At 32.0% G+C, this 14,847-nt stretch overlaps 2 protein-coding genes across 2 annotated transcripts in view; one reads left to right on the top strand and one right to left on the bottom strand.

The window, feature by feature from the left end:
- The first annotated feature begins 978 nt into the window (after positions 1-978).
- On the top strand, positions 979-10,567 carry LOC147079656 (selenoprotein K-like). Its single transcript, XM_085942873.1, has 4 exons — positions 979-1,122; positions 1,229-1,313; positions 9,806-9,883; positions 10,444-10,567. Exons 1-4 carry the CDS (start codon positions 1,104-1,106, stop codon positions 10,532-10,534), a joined length of 273 nt encoding a protein of 90 aa, XP_085798999.1. The 5' UTR covers positions 979-1,103; the 3' UTR covers positions 10,535-10,567.
- Positions 10,443-14,847, bottom strand: part of t (C45 family peptidase tan) — a 49,675-nt gene continuing 45,270 nt past the window's right edge. Inside the window, exons 9-10 of the mRNA XM_085942861.1 lie at positions 13,365-13,441; positions 10,443-10,567 (exon numbers count right to left, since the gene is read on the bottom strand). Coding sequence (XP_085798987.1) covers positions 10,541-10,567; positions 13,365-13,441 — 104 coding nt within the window. The 3' untranslated portion in view covers positions 10,443-10,540. The remainder of the gene's footprint in view (positions 10,568-13,364; positions 13,442-14,847) is intronic.

Genomic DNA, 14,847 nt, shown 5'->3' with positions numbered 1-14,847 from the left:
ATAGTGTACAATATAATTAGTTAACTACTCTACCAAGTAAATGTGAGATGGACCCGAAGCATGTGTGATTGGGACCCAATGCACTTGGAGTTTGCCAGCAAACCGACAAGGCGTGAATGCCGCGTTCTTCTCATTGAATAGTCTATCGGTGAAAACTGATGTTTCAAGAAAAAGATCCAAGTAGATCGGTGTCAGGTTCGTCTGGTAGTGTAGGCGACTCATTTGGGTGTTGGTATTGTTACTCGCAAATGATACTAACATCAACGTACTGATTTCATCGTAGCCGCAATGCCAGAAGAATCTGTCCTCCCTCTACGTATATAATGTGACCACAAAACTAGTAATTATAAGTAAGTTTGAGTCAGAATCTGACGGATAAACAAAAAACAGCTATTCAGGTAATTATTAAAACAAATTATCCGAAAAAACCTAAACTTAGAATGATTAAGCTTAGGTTCAACTAGCTAGCTTTAGGTTAAACTTAGAACGCTGAGCTCTTCTGATAATTATTTACGCCTACCTAACATTTTTGATATTTTGGGGGCTAGAAGACTTACTGGATAGATTGCGTTGTTAGATGCAATGAATCTTGAGCTACATGTTACCCCAGTATGCACTACTTGGCTCCTCAGCTACTTCGAAAAAAATAAAGATAACGAGGAATGCAGAAAAGTTGAGCTTTGTTAATTTGAGAGATATAACTCAGTATCGAGATGCTTGAAGGATGGTTATGAAGTATGTACTTAAAGCCAGACTTAACAATAAATTTTACACCAAAGAAATTATTATTTAATGGCTATCTCAATTATTATTTTAATGAATACAACTATATTAGATATATTCTGTGACAAAGGTAATAGGAACTTGTTAATTTATTTTATTGTGTAGATAACCTTTTAAAAAAAATATAGTTTGAAAAAATTATCAAGTAACAATATGATTTTTTTGTTGTGACATCTCTACCATACCAATTTCTTCGCTGTGGCGACATTAATTCAAACGTCAAATTAGGTGTTGACTTTTATATTTTGTGGTGTTGTTGGCAAAAAACAAAAGCCTTTATTTGCGAGTTATTTTCTAAAAATCATTGGTAGCCAACAACCATGGTTTACGTGAACTCAGGTATAATCATGTTTACTTTTGTATTATCCAATGACCCATAAAATATTTTACAATAATCTTATTGAAGTTTTGAAATGTAACATAAAACATGACGTGTCCTTTGCAGATGGAACTGTCAGCCAAAAAGCTCCACTCACAGTCCAGTTGGTGTTTGCCTGGTTCTGGGGAATTCTAAATTTTATCGTCATGTTGTAAGTACTCTTAATGTTACACCTAATTCAAATTTTAGTTTGTGTATATGTACCAAAATATGCTACAAGGTTATTTTGAGAAATCTTCAGATTCTTATTTACATAAAATGTTTTCATGCTATTTCATCATCCTTCTGATTCTATACATAATGAAAACATTATTATATCGTTAATCCAACAGCTTCTTGGTTTACCATCTGGGCGTTATGTACCTCTTAGATACCACTGGATGTCTATTAAATTGCAAATACTTATTACGTCATGCTATATACTAATAAATCATTTAGCTTAAGGTAACTCCTCTATATTATTGTAAATATGGTGGTTTTAGTTTTTTTGAATTCATTCAAAGGTAATGTGGAGAAAATAAAAACAAATCAAACAAACTAAGTCGTATTGTCAATTAATCCTGTCGATGCATGCCAATTATTCTATAATTTATTAGTTAAGAATGGAGGATTTCATAATGTGGCTGTGTAGACGCATTCTCAAAAGCCGAGCGGACGAGAGTTTTATATAAGGTTGTTTTAATTTTCCTTGAGAGTGATTTGTTCTTTAGAAACCTGTTGGCGAGGGAGATCCGGCATTTATTTCGTCGCTAGTGTTATTAGTGTTTGTGACAACGGACCCTAGATAAACAAATGAATCCACAGTTTCAAAAACATCATCGTCAATAGTAAAGGTGTTATTATCATCTGTTGCACTGTGGAGAACTGGCATGTATTTTGTTTTACTTTCGTTTATCCGGAGACCCATGTTTGCGGCAACTGACTTTAAAAAAATAAATGCCCATTCGAGGACTTCTGGGGACCAGCGAATGACATCAATATCGTCGGCATATCGTCGCTGTAGGATTGGTTTCCCGAATAGACCAAATGTTCAGGAGACGAAAAACAAATTTCATAATCCTATATTTAAATACATGGAGATAATTAAATTGTTATTTTTACAGCATATGAATGATGTATTCATTACCATTACAAAGTAATTAAAAGAAAGGGATGGTTCTCGTCCAATTATATACAAAAAAACATTCTGCAATAAGAGGTCGATTTCGACAAAAACGGATATTCGGGAAACCAATCCTATAGCGACGATATGCCAATAGCTGTATTGATTTATGGAATATTATGCCATTGACTTCCAATTTTGCTTCCAAAGGCTACTGCGTTACATTCAAAGATAATTAATAACTGGCACTACCATTGTAATTCGCAATTCGGTGCCACAGCCTGTATATAGTTAGCCTTTGTGTGGTGTAGTTAAATGCCCAGTGCAGTGTATGGATTAATTGTTAATAGCGCTTCTTTCTTTGGCTTCTTATGTGTTGTCAAAATAAAATGAAAACTGCTCTATTACTGAAATTTTGAATGGGTAATGATTGAGCACCTTAAACTGATAGTGCTGCACAGATGCAATACATGAAGTGAGGCGCCGAGTCGCCAAACTGGCTCCTGGGGGTTTTTTGAGTTTTGAGTAAATCACGAAAAACTGTTATGGGCAGTGTGATAACTTTAAGTGTAATTTAAGTTATTTTCTAGTTTCCGGTTTATATGGAGTAGTAAATTAAAACGTCAAATTAAATTTATATGCGCCAATATTCCAAATAAATGCATTTTAATTGTCCGGAGAGCACACTTGCATCACTCGCTGTCGCAAGGAGCCAAATTTGTGACTCACACTTTGACGTTACATGTGAATAGAGTCGAGTTTGTCACTTACTGGAATAAGGTCGGCCGGAAATGACTGTTCAGTAGCGGGCCGTATTTATTTCAATTAATATAGATATTTTAGAATTTATTTTGCCAAACAAATATTTTCTAACCATACTTACTACCTACTACACGGTAAATCCTTTTTTACATTGCATCTTTTTAGCATTTATAGCGGTAGGTATCGATACACCAGTTCAATAGGGGAACAACTCAAAATTTAAAGGTTTTGAGTTAAGAATGCCATTTGATGTAGAAAGGTCTTCTCTTTATAATTCAGCAAAAAAAAATAATTAAAAATTGTGTCATAAAATTGAATAATCCTTTCTAAGATTAATCAGTAATTCCATTATATAATCAAATTTATTTGTTAATTCGTTATTAAAATGTACAATTTCATTGTGCATTGATAAATTCCACTAAATCAAATACAAAAAAATATACACTTTTATCAAAATCAAGGCTTTAAAATTAAAATAAGAATTACTGCAAAAAATTCAAACGCCATTATCTCGGAACAAGGTTTTATGAGTTGTTCCCCTATTGAACTGGTGTATCGGTACGTGTGTATGTACATAGAAAAAAGCATTTTTTCAGAATAAAGAATCGTGTTTATTAATGAGAAGCGAGCAAGAAATTACACAAGTATACCAAATATGTGAATAAGTGATGGTCCCAATAACACATACATAGAAAGCATAATCATTGATGATCTAGTTGTTCCAAGGTGGAGAGAGGAATTAAAAGTAGGTAGGTCACTATAAAATTAAAAATAAATAAAATAAAGTAAAGCACAGGCAGTATAAGAAAAGAATACGATTTTAAATACGTATATTATTATACATGGTAAATATGTATGTAGCTTTGAAACAATTTATCTTGAATAAGCAAGAGAACATAGCAGAAATTATAGGTATATAGGTACTTAATCTAATTTACATAATGTATAAAGGAAAAGGAATAAAGTTCCATAGCACACCGGTTGTGGTGCTCTGATAATAAATAAATCAAATAAAAAGGTACAAGATAAATGCAATCAAGAATGGATAAAAATAGAGCTAAATATCAACAATAATTGACAGAAAGACAGCAATAACAAACAAGGTTTGGTAAGATGGTTATTCGGAACAAAGTAGGTATTCGAAATGGAAAAAAAGAATCAATCTCCATGGAAATAATATTCTGCAACCAGTCAATATACGTCCATTGTTCACTATGCACATAACTTATTAAATTGTTAAACACTTAATGTGATCATCTTTTCGTTTCCTGTTTAAAAGGAACACAAGTGCATACACATTATTTATACACATTTATAAGAAAAAACTATACACATGGTGACAATGACAATTATAGATAATATATTACAATAACAAATGACCAAAGTTTTAAGGTCACCATAATATGAACTAAAGTGTCTAAAAACATTTTGAAAATCATAGAATAAAAAGAAAAGTCAGAATTAACCTAAATGTGTGTGTCAATGTCATTTTCTCCTTCCTCACACAAAGGTAACGATGGTATGGTTTCGAATTCGTCAGCCTGCGTGGATATGTCTTCAATGTTTTTATAAAAAGCTAATTCTTCTAACTGCCTCCAGTTCTCTCCGTAATGTTTTTTTAATAAATTGTTTACATCTTTCAATTTATTTTTGTTTATCGACACTTTCCTTGAGAAATAGTGGCAGGATTAATTGAGGATGTCAAACAATTTCTTTTGGTAACGAATTGTGGTGTCGAGAGTTCGGATCGATATGTAGCTTCCCCTTGTATCTTAATTTTATTAGTTGACGTTTTCGACAAATAAAAACGTTTGGTCTGGTTAAACTGGAAATGCCAGCTTCCTGGTGGCTTTAAATATTTTCCTGCCTCTTTTCGCCAGTCAAACACAGGTACATCTGTACCCAAATCAAAAACAGTTCCGTGATTTTTGACAATGGAATAATATTGTTGAGGGTCAGAAATCACTTCTCTCTTTTTTTATATTTTTTTCTAGCATACCAAACACTCTATCCGGAGTAATAAATGAGTGGCCCACAACTGGAAACAGTACTTCCACAGTTTTTATACGTGATGGCGCATGACTCTGAAACCATTTCGACAACATACACATTATCGTTGTATTTTTATTCTGACAAACCTTAACTTGGTGATGCAATTATTAAAATTTTTATTTAGGAGACGGTGAAATACTGCACACGCTATTTCGTTCGAGCTTTTCGGTCTATCAATTTCATTCTAAACGTAACTATGGACGTTTTCCGGTGTTAATGACGTTTTGGAACTACTGGTGACAACACAAAAGTGGTAAAAACTCCACTGTCGACTAAAATATGCCATCTGGTCGGGCAGTTTTGGCAGAGATAAATTTTTTTGGCAATCAAAGCTCATTGTTAATAAATTTGTCTCGTCCTCTTGCAAAATTGCATAAAAGGCCTTATATTTGAGATGGTGTATACGGGACAGTATAATGACGTCTTTTTTTCTTTATCGTCCGTTGCATTTTTTAGTCTCTCTCTATATTCACTACATGTAGAGCACTTATCTGTCATTGGGGACTTAAACGATAAATTAAATGTTCTATTAAAAATGTCTCGAAAATATTTTGCTTTCACTTGTAATTCTATTTGGGTTCCGCTATTATACATCTTCCTTAACTTCGTGATATTTAGTTCCGCCGATAAGTATACCCGACTGCGTCTTATTCCGGCAGTAATATGGCTCACTACCTTTTAACTCCTTTATAAATGCAACAACACTTGCTCTTTTCCCTATAAAACTCGCATGTGCCTTATCCCCGCCTCTTCTCTCGGTGGGAAGTTTTCCCGCGCTATTTTGAAAGCGCTTCACAACACCTTGGATTCTACCTTTTTTAATGTTTAAAATACCCAAAAAGGTTTTTTGGCATACGGGAACCAAAGCACCAGTTTGACTTTTTCGGGCATAATATTTTATATTGAAAGATTTTTTTCTTTCAGCCCCACTGTGTGACATCACTGAAACTCCTTTACAATACATCACTATAAATATATCTTGAGCAAGTTTCACTGCCTTTTCATAAAATGCAGTATAGAAATGTCTAATATCAGTTCCATTTAATGAACTGCACTTGAAGTTCTTAGTGTCATGATTACACTGAGGATACTCGGGCAATTTTTTAGATGAATATCTGCAACAAATTATAAAAAATACAATAATTAATAACTTTGAAAATAAAAAGTAAAGATAGAGGTTAATAAAATATATATACAAAAGTATAAAATAATGACTATACTTAGATATTATGTAAATATATATAATGAGATTTATGGCGGTTATCTTAAATCAATTTATTATACTTATGGATTCGCTTAGAAAGTCATCAAGTGATTAAAAAATAATGTTCAATTATTAAAGGTCCCAATAATATTATTTTTTGACACAAGCAAAATATGTTAAAAATCTGTACTTAGAGATCGCATAATAATTACATCACGCTAAATATACAATATGTATCTACGGCATAATTTAAAAAAAGCATACGAAACAAGAAATAATATTATGAAACACCACTGGATTATTGAAACATCTATAGCAAAAATTAATGTTAGGAATGTCAATTTTTAAATACCTTTCTTGGCGTAACACGTTACATTTCCAGCCAGCTGGATTTCTTAAACGCTTCCTTGATTCTCCTGGTAGAGATTCCGTTACACTTACTAATGAAACATCCATTAATAATTAGTAAAAACAATCAAATAGACGAAGCAAAATCAAGATTTTCTCACTGCACAGACGCGAACGGTTTGACGCGGTTGTATAGAGATTTTACCGTACGTTTGAAATCAGTATTTGAATGGCGGCGTCTGATTGGTCGGTTAGACAATTTGGCAACTCCTTATTTTTTCAAAGAGCGCACTTGGCGACTCACGTCAATATTCATTTTGATTTTTTGATGAAATTGGGAGGAATTTGAAACTCTCAACTGGAAAAGTCGATAGATCTATCGATAGAGGATCTAAGTACATTCAAAACTCATTTATCGAAAAATTGCCAGGAGCCAGTTTAGCGACTCGGCGCTTCAAGTCTTACAGAGCAACTTGAAAAGGTCATTTTGTATTCGAAAACAAAACAGTTGAATACTTTGTCTGGTAAATAAAACCAATATGACGCATCTGTCATCATTGATGACAGTGTGGTCCATAGATGCGGAGCATCAATGAAACTACCAATTAAGTACTATGTAATAATATATAAATGCCCACATTGGCCAAGCGGTTGGTTACTCGCCAGGCTTATAACGTCGTGGGTCCCGAATTGGAATCCCGGGTCTGGCGAATTCCAGAGTATGTCTTTTAGATGACACTTTTTGCGATCGAAAGTGCTGACATTCTTAAAATTATTATTTTTCGTGACTTTATGAAATATTTTAAATTAATTTACACTTAAAATAATTGAATTTTTGTATTGTTATTGGTTTAATTGAATAAATGTACACACCGTGAATAGTGTGACCCTTGCATTTGAGCATAATAGTTTCGTCAATGTTATTCAATAATCACATCTAGAAATATTATCTGTCAACAACTGACATTTAGAAATGGATAGAATGCATTTGTGTCGGTAATCGGTACTCAATAAAATTTTGCTTTGTCGCAAACGAATAAAACGAATTCCCTTTTTACTGTGTGCAATATAGCTAGTGTGAATATGTTTCTGATGATGGCTACGTAAAGTTATGCTGCATCTGGCCCTAAGAGTACTTGGACGTCCAAGGGTTTGATGCGCTTATAATGTTAACGCCAATGGTAAGTGCATCGGTATTTAGGCAGTCGTGCTGGATATCCACTCCGCTCTGGGTTTGAAAATTCTAATTTAATGACGGTAATGATATATATTATAATATAGCTATATAAAATAAACCATTTTTATCTGCTTAGAGAGACATTTTTAAGCATTTAAAAAGGTTCATTGAGACGCCTACATATTTAAAGATGGATTTGTAATAGATATTATAATCATCGAAAAATCGTGTAACATCAACATTATGTCAAAATGTTTGTGAATTAAATCTTTTCGCTGAATTAACAGTGTCAATGCACTCATTTTATTCCATCACTTGAATATTTCTGCATTAGAAGACAAAATCAGTCTTGACAATATTTGCTTAGAGCAGCGATTTCCAATATTGACAAGGCTCTGAAATAATTATGATAGTTTAATACGTATATTAAATTCTACAATAAAATTGATTTGTCGATTGTTTTTCACTTTAACATACTCAGCCATTCCACACTTGGATAGAAAAAAACTGTTACCCAGTCAGCGAAATTTAAAAAAAAATGAATAGTGTTTTCATTACAATTTTAGTTTTAAGTCAATTCCTGAATAATGCAACAAGATAGAGTGCAACAATTAATTGATTCAGTGGAGATAGAAAGTTATCATTTTACATAATTTATAATTGCCGATAAATAATGTTGTTTAATGTTGTTTTTGCGTTATCATATTATCGCATTATATCTTTTTATAAGTCAAGTTGAATGTGAAATAATCATTTGCTATCAAGTCTTTGCATCTGGTATTTTTTAAGGTATGAACTATATAATTGTCTAGTCAGGAATCTTCGCCATTAGTTTATACCTATTCAGATTGACTTTGAGGAATCCATGTAAATGTGAAGTTTATCCACTAACACTAAATAAACCCTATAGTTGATCGTTAGTCTCCAGTAAATCCTTGCTCAGAAAATAAAGCTGGATAGTTAGTTATGTCAGGTTCAGGTTATTTTTACACCTGTTACCAGTCGACTCCTTTTCATATTATGTGTAGGATACTACACCAGTGTTGTAAGTTGTGTTTGTTCTTTTTGCGTCGCACTTATTTAGTATGTTGCTGTATAAACATACATTATTGTATTAACACAGATGCTATTTCAATGTCAATTGATAATATTAATCGACTCATTATTTTTAAAGCTATTTTTGCTACCTATGAGTTTATTTTTGACTAAAATAGACATAATTTTGAACACACGAAACATACTTACTGAAAACTAATGAATTTTTTTTGATCATTTCCAATCCTAAAAAGATCAAATAGGCCTCCACAGGATGGAGGTATATATTAACAGATTTTTGTTTTTTCAGCTGTTTATGCGTAACCCACTACTATTATTTCTATTCTTAGAAATTAGACCAAACAAAAAGACCACCGCAATACCTACTAATAAGAATAAGTAGGTAATCCATGAACGATACGTAATAAAGTAATTTACGTAGGCGACATTATTTGTTGATTATCATGGCGAGGCATTCCTGAAATAGCTTTTACTTTTGAAATATTTTGGTTATGTTTGTCTCTTTGGTGTATATATTTATGTAGGTACTAAGAAGATCGCTTAACCGTATGAATGTTAATATAAAAACCTGCGGTTAGCCGATTTCGGTTAAAACCGGTTTGGAAGTTCTAGTTACAAGCAATGGACAGTTGTCTCAAATAAACATACCTTAAGTATTGAATTTAAGAACATACCTTATGAACGTACCTTAAGCTGTCTGTCGACATAACCACTAGGCGTTGCGTTTTTTTATATGTCCCGCCCCTTGCAGGCATACCTTTCCAGCTGGCTGCTACACTTCTTATGGTGGAGAAGTCATGAGGCGTGCGGCAGGTCAAGCGCAATGTCTGTTGGCTTGTGTCGGCAGACAGCTTTAGTGTTCAGAGATTATTTTTTAATGTTTCTTTCTATGTAAGTATTATTTTTAATTACCTTCATTAATACTTTATATTTTTCTTTCAGTTTCAGGACACTAATAAATCCAACTGAAACCAAACACGACAGCCGCTACAGCTCTGACTACCAACCACCTGGCGGAGGGTGAGTTTCCACCTTTTTTCTTTATGCCGTTTACATTTTAGTATACTACAGTGCAGAAGTTCAAAAAATAACTAAAGCATATTTGTTTGGAACTTTGGTTTCTTAGAATTGGCCCTTTTAGGGCTACAGACTTGTACTGATTCGATTATCCATTTTTTTTATACTGTTTGAATAATAGTTTTTGGTAACCTTAATTAGAGGTCTGGAGCACAAATTCATCTTACGTGATAGTATGGCCGTGTTAAAAGTCATCCATAAATAATCACTGTTTAACGCTGGTGCAGAGTCCCCATGAACTCTATCCAACACAACTTCTTGGAAAAAAAATGTTTTATGATGGCACTGAATTTGTTTTTTCCATTGCTTTGTCAAATGTGAAATTGTATGATTCAGCTGGCTATCAAAAGTAAACGATGCATGAGATTTGTCTGAAATTTCGATAGTAGTCGTTTGAAGAATAATTATTGCCAGCCATGATTTTATGAATTGTGACAAATTACCATAGTAGTGTGTTTAATTAATACCTGATAAAATATTAACAACTGTGATGTTAATTTCAGACCCCCACGACCTACAAACAGATTCAAAGGATTCGGTTCATCGGGGGGTGGTCCTGGAGCCCCTCCAGCACCAGGTTGTGGATGTGGATGATAACCTTTATACCAAAGTATTGTAATCAATAGGTATTTACTAAATATTTTACTATTACTTCCATTACTGCTATATATAACAGGATGAATTTTTTTTTTAATTTTGAGGCTTTTTTTTTAAATTAAAAGTATAATATTCAGAAAAGTTTATTGATATTGAAATAATGTTTTGAATTCAAAGTTATGTATCTAGAAAAATTATGTCGTAATATCAGTTAAATGCCCTCATAGACTCTCCTGCGCATCTATTCTATACACAAGTATGCTATTGGTGGCTATCGAGAGTGGTTTATCATATTTATGTATTGAGGTTATAATTGTTACTATAAGTTAGCCGTCTAAATTGTCAAAACTGTCTGTCTCGGTGTAAAAGTTAATACAGCCAAGAGACGTGCTGTTAAAACATTGCACTTATTGTAACAATTATAATACCTTAATACATGAATATAATAAATTACTACCCTCGATAGTCACCGATAGCAGTCTTGTGTATAGAATAGATGCGCGGTGTTATCTGCCATTATTATGGCAAAGTTTTCCATCCCATTGAAACATATTGTGGCTCTATTTCTGCGCCATAATTGATTTGATTTTTTTCGGTATTTGTGTAACTAACCCAGCGCATTTTAACCGTTTAAAAATAAAAATACTTATTACTGGCTCAATCTCACATAGCTAACTTAGGTAAATCGCATACATAGCAATATGTGGCGAAACTTTGAAATGTGTGAACATGAATTATCATTTGACACCTATGGTGTAAAAACTGTGCATCTCAGATTACGCGTGTGTTATTAAAATTGTTTGTTTCAAGACGTTTCGCAGTGCATGCGGGTAATTATGTTACATTTTTACGTAACATATCTGGATTAACAATTATATTAAATACCTCTTTCTGTCGGCGGAGATGCTTTTCGATCCAATAATTGTTAATTTAATTTTTGATATTTTCATACATTTCGATGTATTATTATCACACACTAAGGTTAGGTTAGATTAGGGTGGGGTAGGTTTGGTTAGGTTTCATCTAAAAAGAAAGTTATAAAAGGTCATACGGTCATCTGCGGCATCATTACCGAAATTTTCTAAACGCTGTCCAATTGACACAATAAATAGTTATCGCATTGCCATTCGACACTTTCAGTTAACACATTTCCACCAGCATTTTCAAAAAAGCTACGCACTAACGAAAAATCCGCACCAAACTAATTCATTGTCGATAAATCTTTTTAGCTTCGTAAATATGTTATGTAAGACAATTTTGCCAATACACATATTCATTAAGTTGAAAATGCACAAATAATAAATAAATGATTCATTCGGTAATACTTAAACGAATGGCTGCCAATGACGTCTTAAGACGCGAACTTTTCCGTGAACGCCGCTCTAATGACGACGTCTTTGGACTTACCGCTTTAAACGGGATTTTACTAACGTAAATCAATTATTTTAAACATAAAATATGTTCAACACACGACATATATTCGGAATATCGTCACATACTCAGAATTGAAACAGAATTCGTTTTTACCACTTGAAACATAAATTGATTTTAATTTTTGATTTTTGCAATAAAATTCGCGGCGTGCAAGGTACCGCCATACATACACCTACTGACAGTCAAAAGGTTAAGTTGTATGTATATGGGTCGAATTTAATATTCTATGATAGTATGGTCAAGTTTATAGATAAAGTATTTTATTCTGTTGCTATGCTTGAATTATAGCTAGATGAAGACATATGAACCTTTTTTAATACTACAATTGAGTGCGATTCCCAAACTTTTTAGTGAGGTAAAATTGGCAGACATAGAAAAATTAATATTCTGCACGTTGGCGGAATGTTTTAATGTTTTGTTATAATAATCGAAATTTTCAGATAATTTGGTGTATTTCGCTGCCAATAATTATTTACTACATTTTTTTCTTTCACGAGCAGTATATCTAGATTTTTGTTATATTGCAAGGCATAAATCGAAGTCAATGTATGTAGTAATTAATAAATCAATACCATCCATTCATAACAAATTCAAGTTTCATGGTTTATATGTACCCATGGAATCTATGGAATTGACTGATTAAGTGAAATTCAAATTCATTAAAATGGCTGTAGTTTAGTGTCATGTTTGCTACAAATGAACTGCAATGCGAAATTTATTATAGCTAATTTGGTTTTAGTTACTTTTATCAGCTTTACTTTCTTATACCTGGGCTCCATCTATATAATGGAGTAGATTTTCTTCATCGGCTTTTGTTTAAATGTATATTTGCCACATCATAACACAATCTAAACCTATTCTAATAAATCAAACAAAATACTGATTTTTTTTTTCTTTAATGGGATAAAAATTTAATACATAATATACAATTAATTTACATTGAGAATGTTGTCTCATTTCTGTAATCAAGGAATAATACTACACAAGATTTAAGAATATAAAATTCTTTAATTTAACATACATAATTTGGAACAACCTCGCCAATTTTTAAATAATGCCTCAAATGCACAGTTGTTTAAATTTTTTTGTATTGACAGTTTGGACTTGTTTAATCAGTTAATAAGCTCGCCTCCTCAGTTGCTGTGGATGGTTGTTCCAAATCGGAATTTTTATAGGATACTTACTTTTCTATCTTTCGAGGTTATTCAAGATTATAGTAATAATTATATAATATTATATCAGGATTCATACACAAAACTAAGTACTTTGTTATATTTTAATGGCATCTTTTGAGGTTTGTTGATTATGGATTTAAAATAATTTACTAATTTAAGTTTGTTTTGTATGGGATGTGTTTTCAATTTTTACCGTTGGATTGTTTTGTTATTATTGGCAGGACAACCAGTGGATCGCTACAGTTTGGCTTATCTATATACAGACTCCATGTTCGGGCACAGCAATCGAAAATTCCTGAAACAATAACACAACTTTAGATAATAACAAAAAAAATACATATTATTTTACCATTCCTACTTATATTTGTAAAAAAAAATAATACCTATATATATATAAATATATTAGTGGCGAGGGGTGGAGGTAGGCCCTTACGATTCAACATAAATAGTTCACACATTTGTCATCTTATTTGTTTTCATTGAACTAAGAATACAATTTGCAGATGGTGCTGGTTAGTTTTTAAATTCAATTAAACCCTGCCTTATCCAAGCCATAGTAGATAATAGTCAAAAAAATATTCATTTATCTATAAAATATCTAAAATAATGCTATTAAAATGATAGATACATAACTTTAGATATTTTATAGAGAGAGGAGAATATTTTTTATCGATTATGGTTTGTGTATGGGCTGCGCTTAACGAATTTAAAAAAAACTATCTACACATTGTAGACTCAATGTAGATCAATGAAAGCAAATACGTTTGACAGATAAAGTTTAATGTACACTATTTATGTCGGATTATAACAGCCTACCTCCACCTTTCGTCTATATATATATATAATTAATTGTCCTTTCTATTGATGTAAATAATTATGTAGTCATGCCATCATTAAGCAGTCATCTTAAAATCATTTGAAATGTGTAATATTTTTTTATATATAGATATTATTATTATATTACTTACAGTAATCAATGAATTTCTCAAACTCCTGTCATAATAATACAATATAGTTACTACATACTTATTATAATAATAATAATATATACATTTAATATTTGACTAATCATATTAAATTTAATGGTGTATGTACAATATAAAAAAAGACATTGATATAGGCTAAGTAAATAATTGAAAATCTACAATTAATAGAATCTGATTTTTTTTTGTCCTTGAAAATTCATGTTTTATGATGCCTTAATAATAATATAATATGATGTAATATAATCTCAATCATTTTTAAATTACTATATTAGAAAACACATGCATTATTATCCTAGTGTTAAATGATTGTTATTATGTTAATGAATTTCTAAAATTAATACTTGTACAATTTACCAAAACTAATAATATATTGATTTAATAATGTAACATATTTTTTATTACATATAGATAGCTAGATCACCTATCCCTGAATACCTTATGAATTTATTTAGATACCACTTGATGTTATCATCATAGTAATACCACATATCCCATTGTTCCAATAAGAGACAATTACAAGCTATTACTATATAAGTAGTAGGTACTTAATGCTTTTGTTGAAAAAAATATAATTTTCGCTTATTTCTCGTTTGCTCGTAAGGGTAGCATTTTATGAGCCTCTACAGAGTGGAGCTTATATTAACAGACATTTTTTTACAGATGGTTGTAGCAATTTGTCCCTTAATTGGGTCCTTGCACCGGATCAAACACGCAT

Source organism: Rhyacophila brunnea, unplaced genomic scaffold, assembly GCF_057557595.1.
Source record: "Rhyacophila brunnea isolate RB1 unplaced genomic scaffold, BYU_Rbru_1.0 scaffold_1, whole genome shotgun sequence".
Classification (NCBI taxonomy): Eukaryota; Metazoa; Arthropoda; class Insecta; order Trichoptera; family Rhyacophilidae; genus Rhyacophila; species Rhyacophila brunnea.
This window is presented reverse-complemented; position numbering and strand designations above follow the sequence as displayed.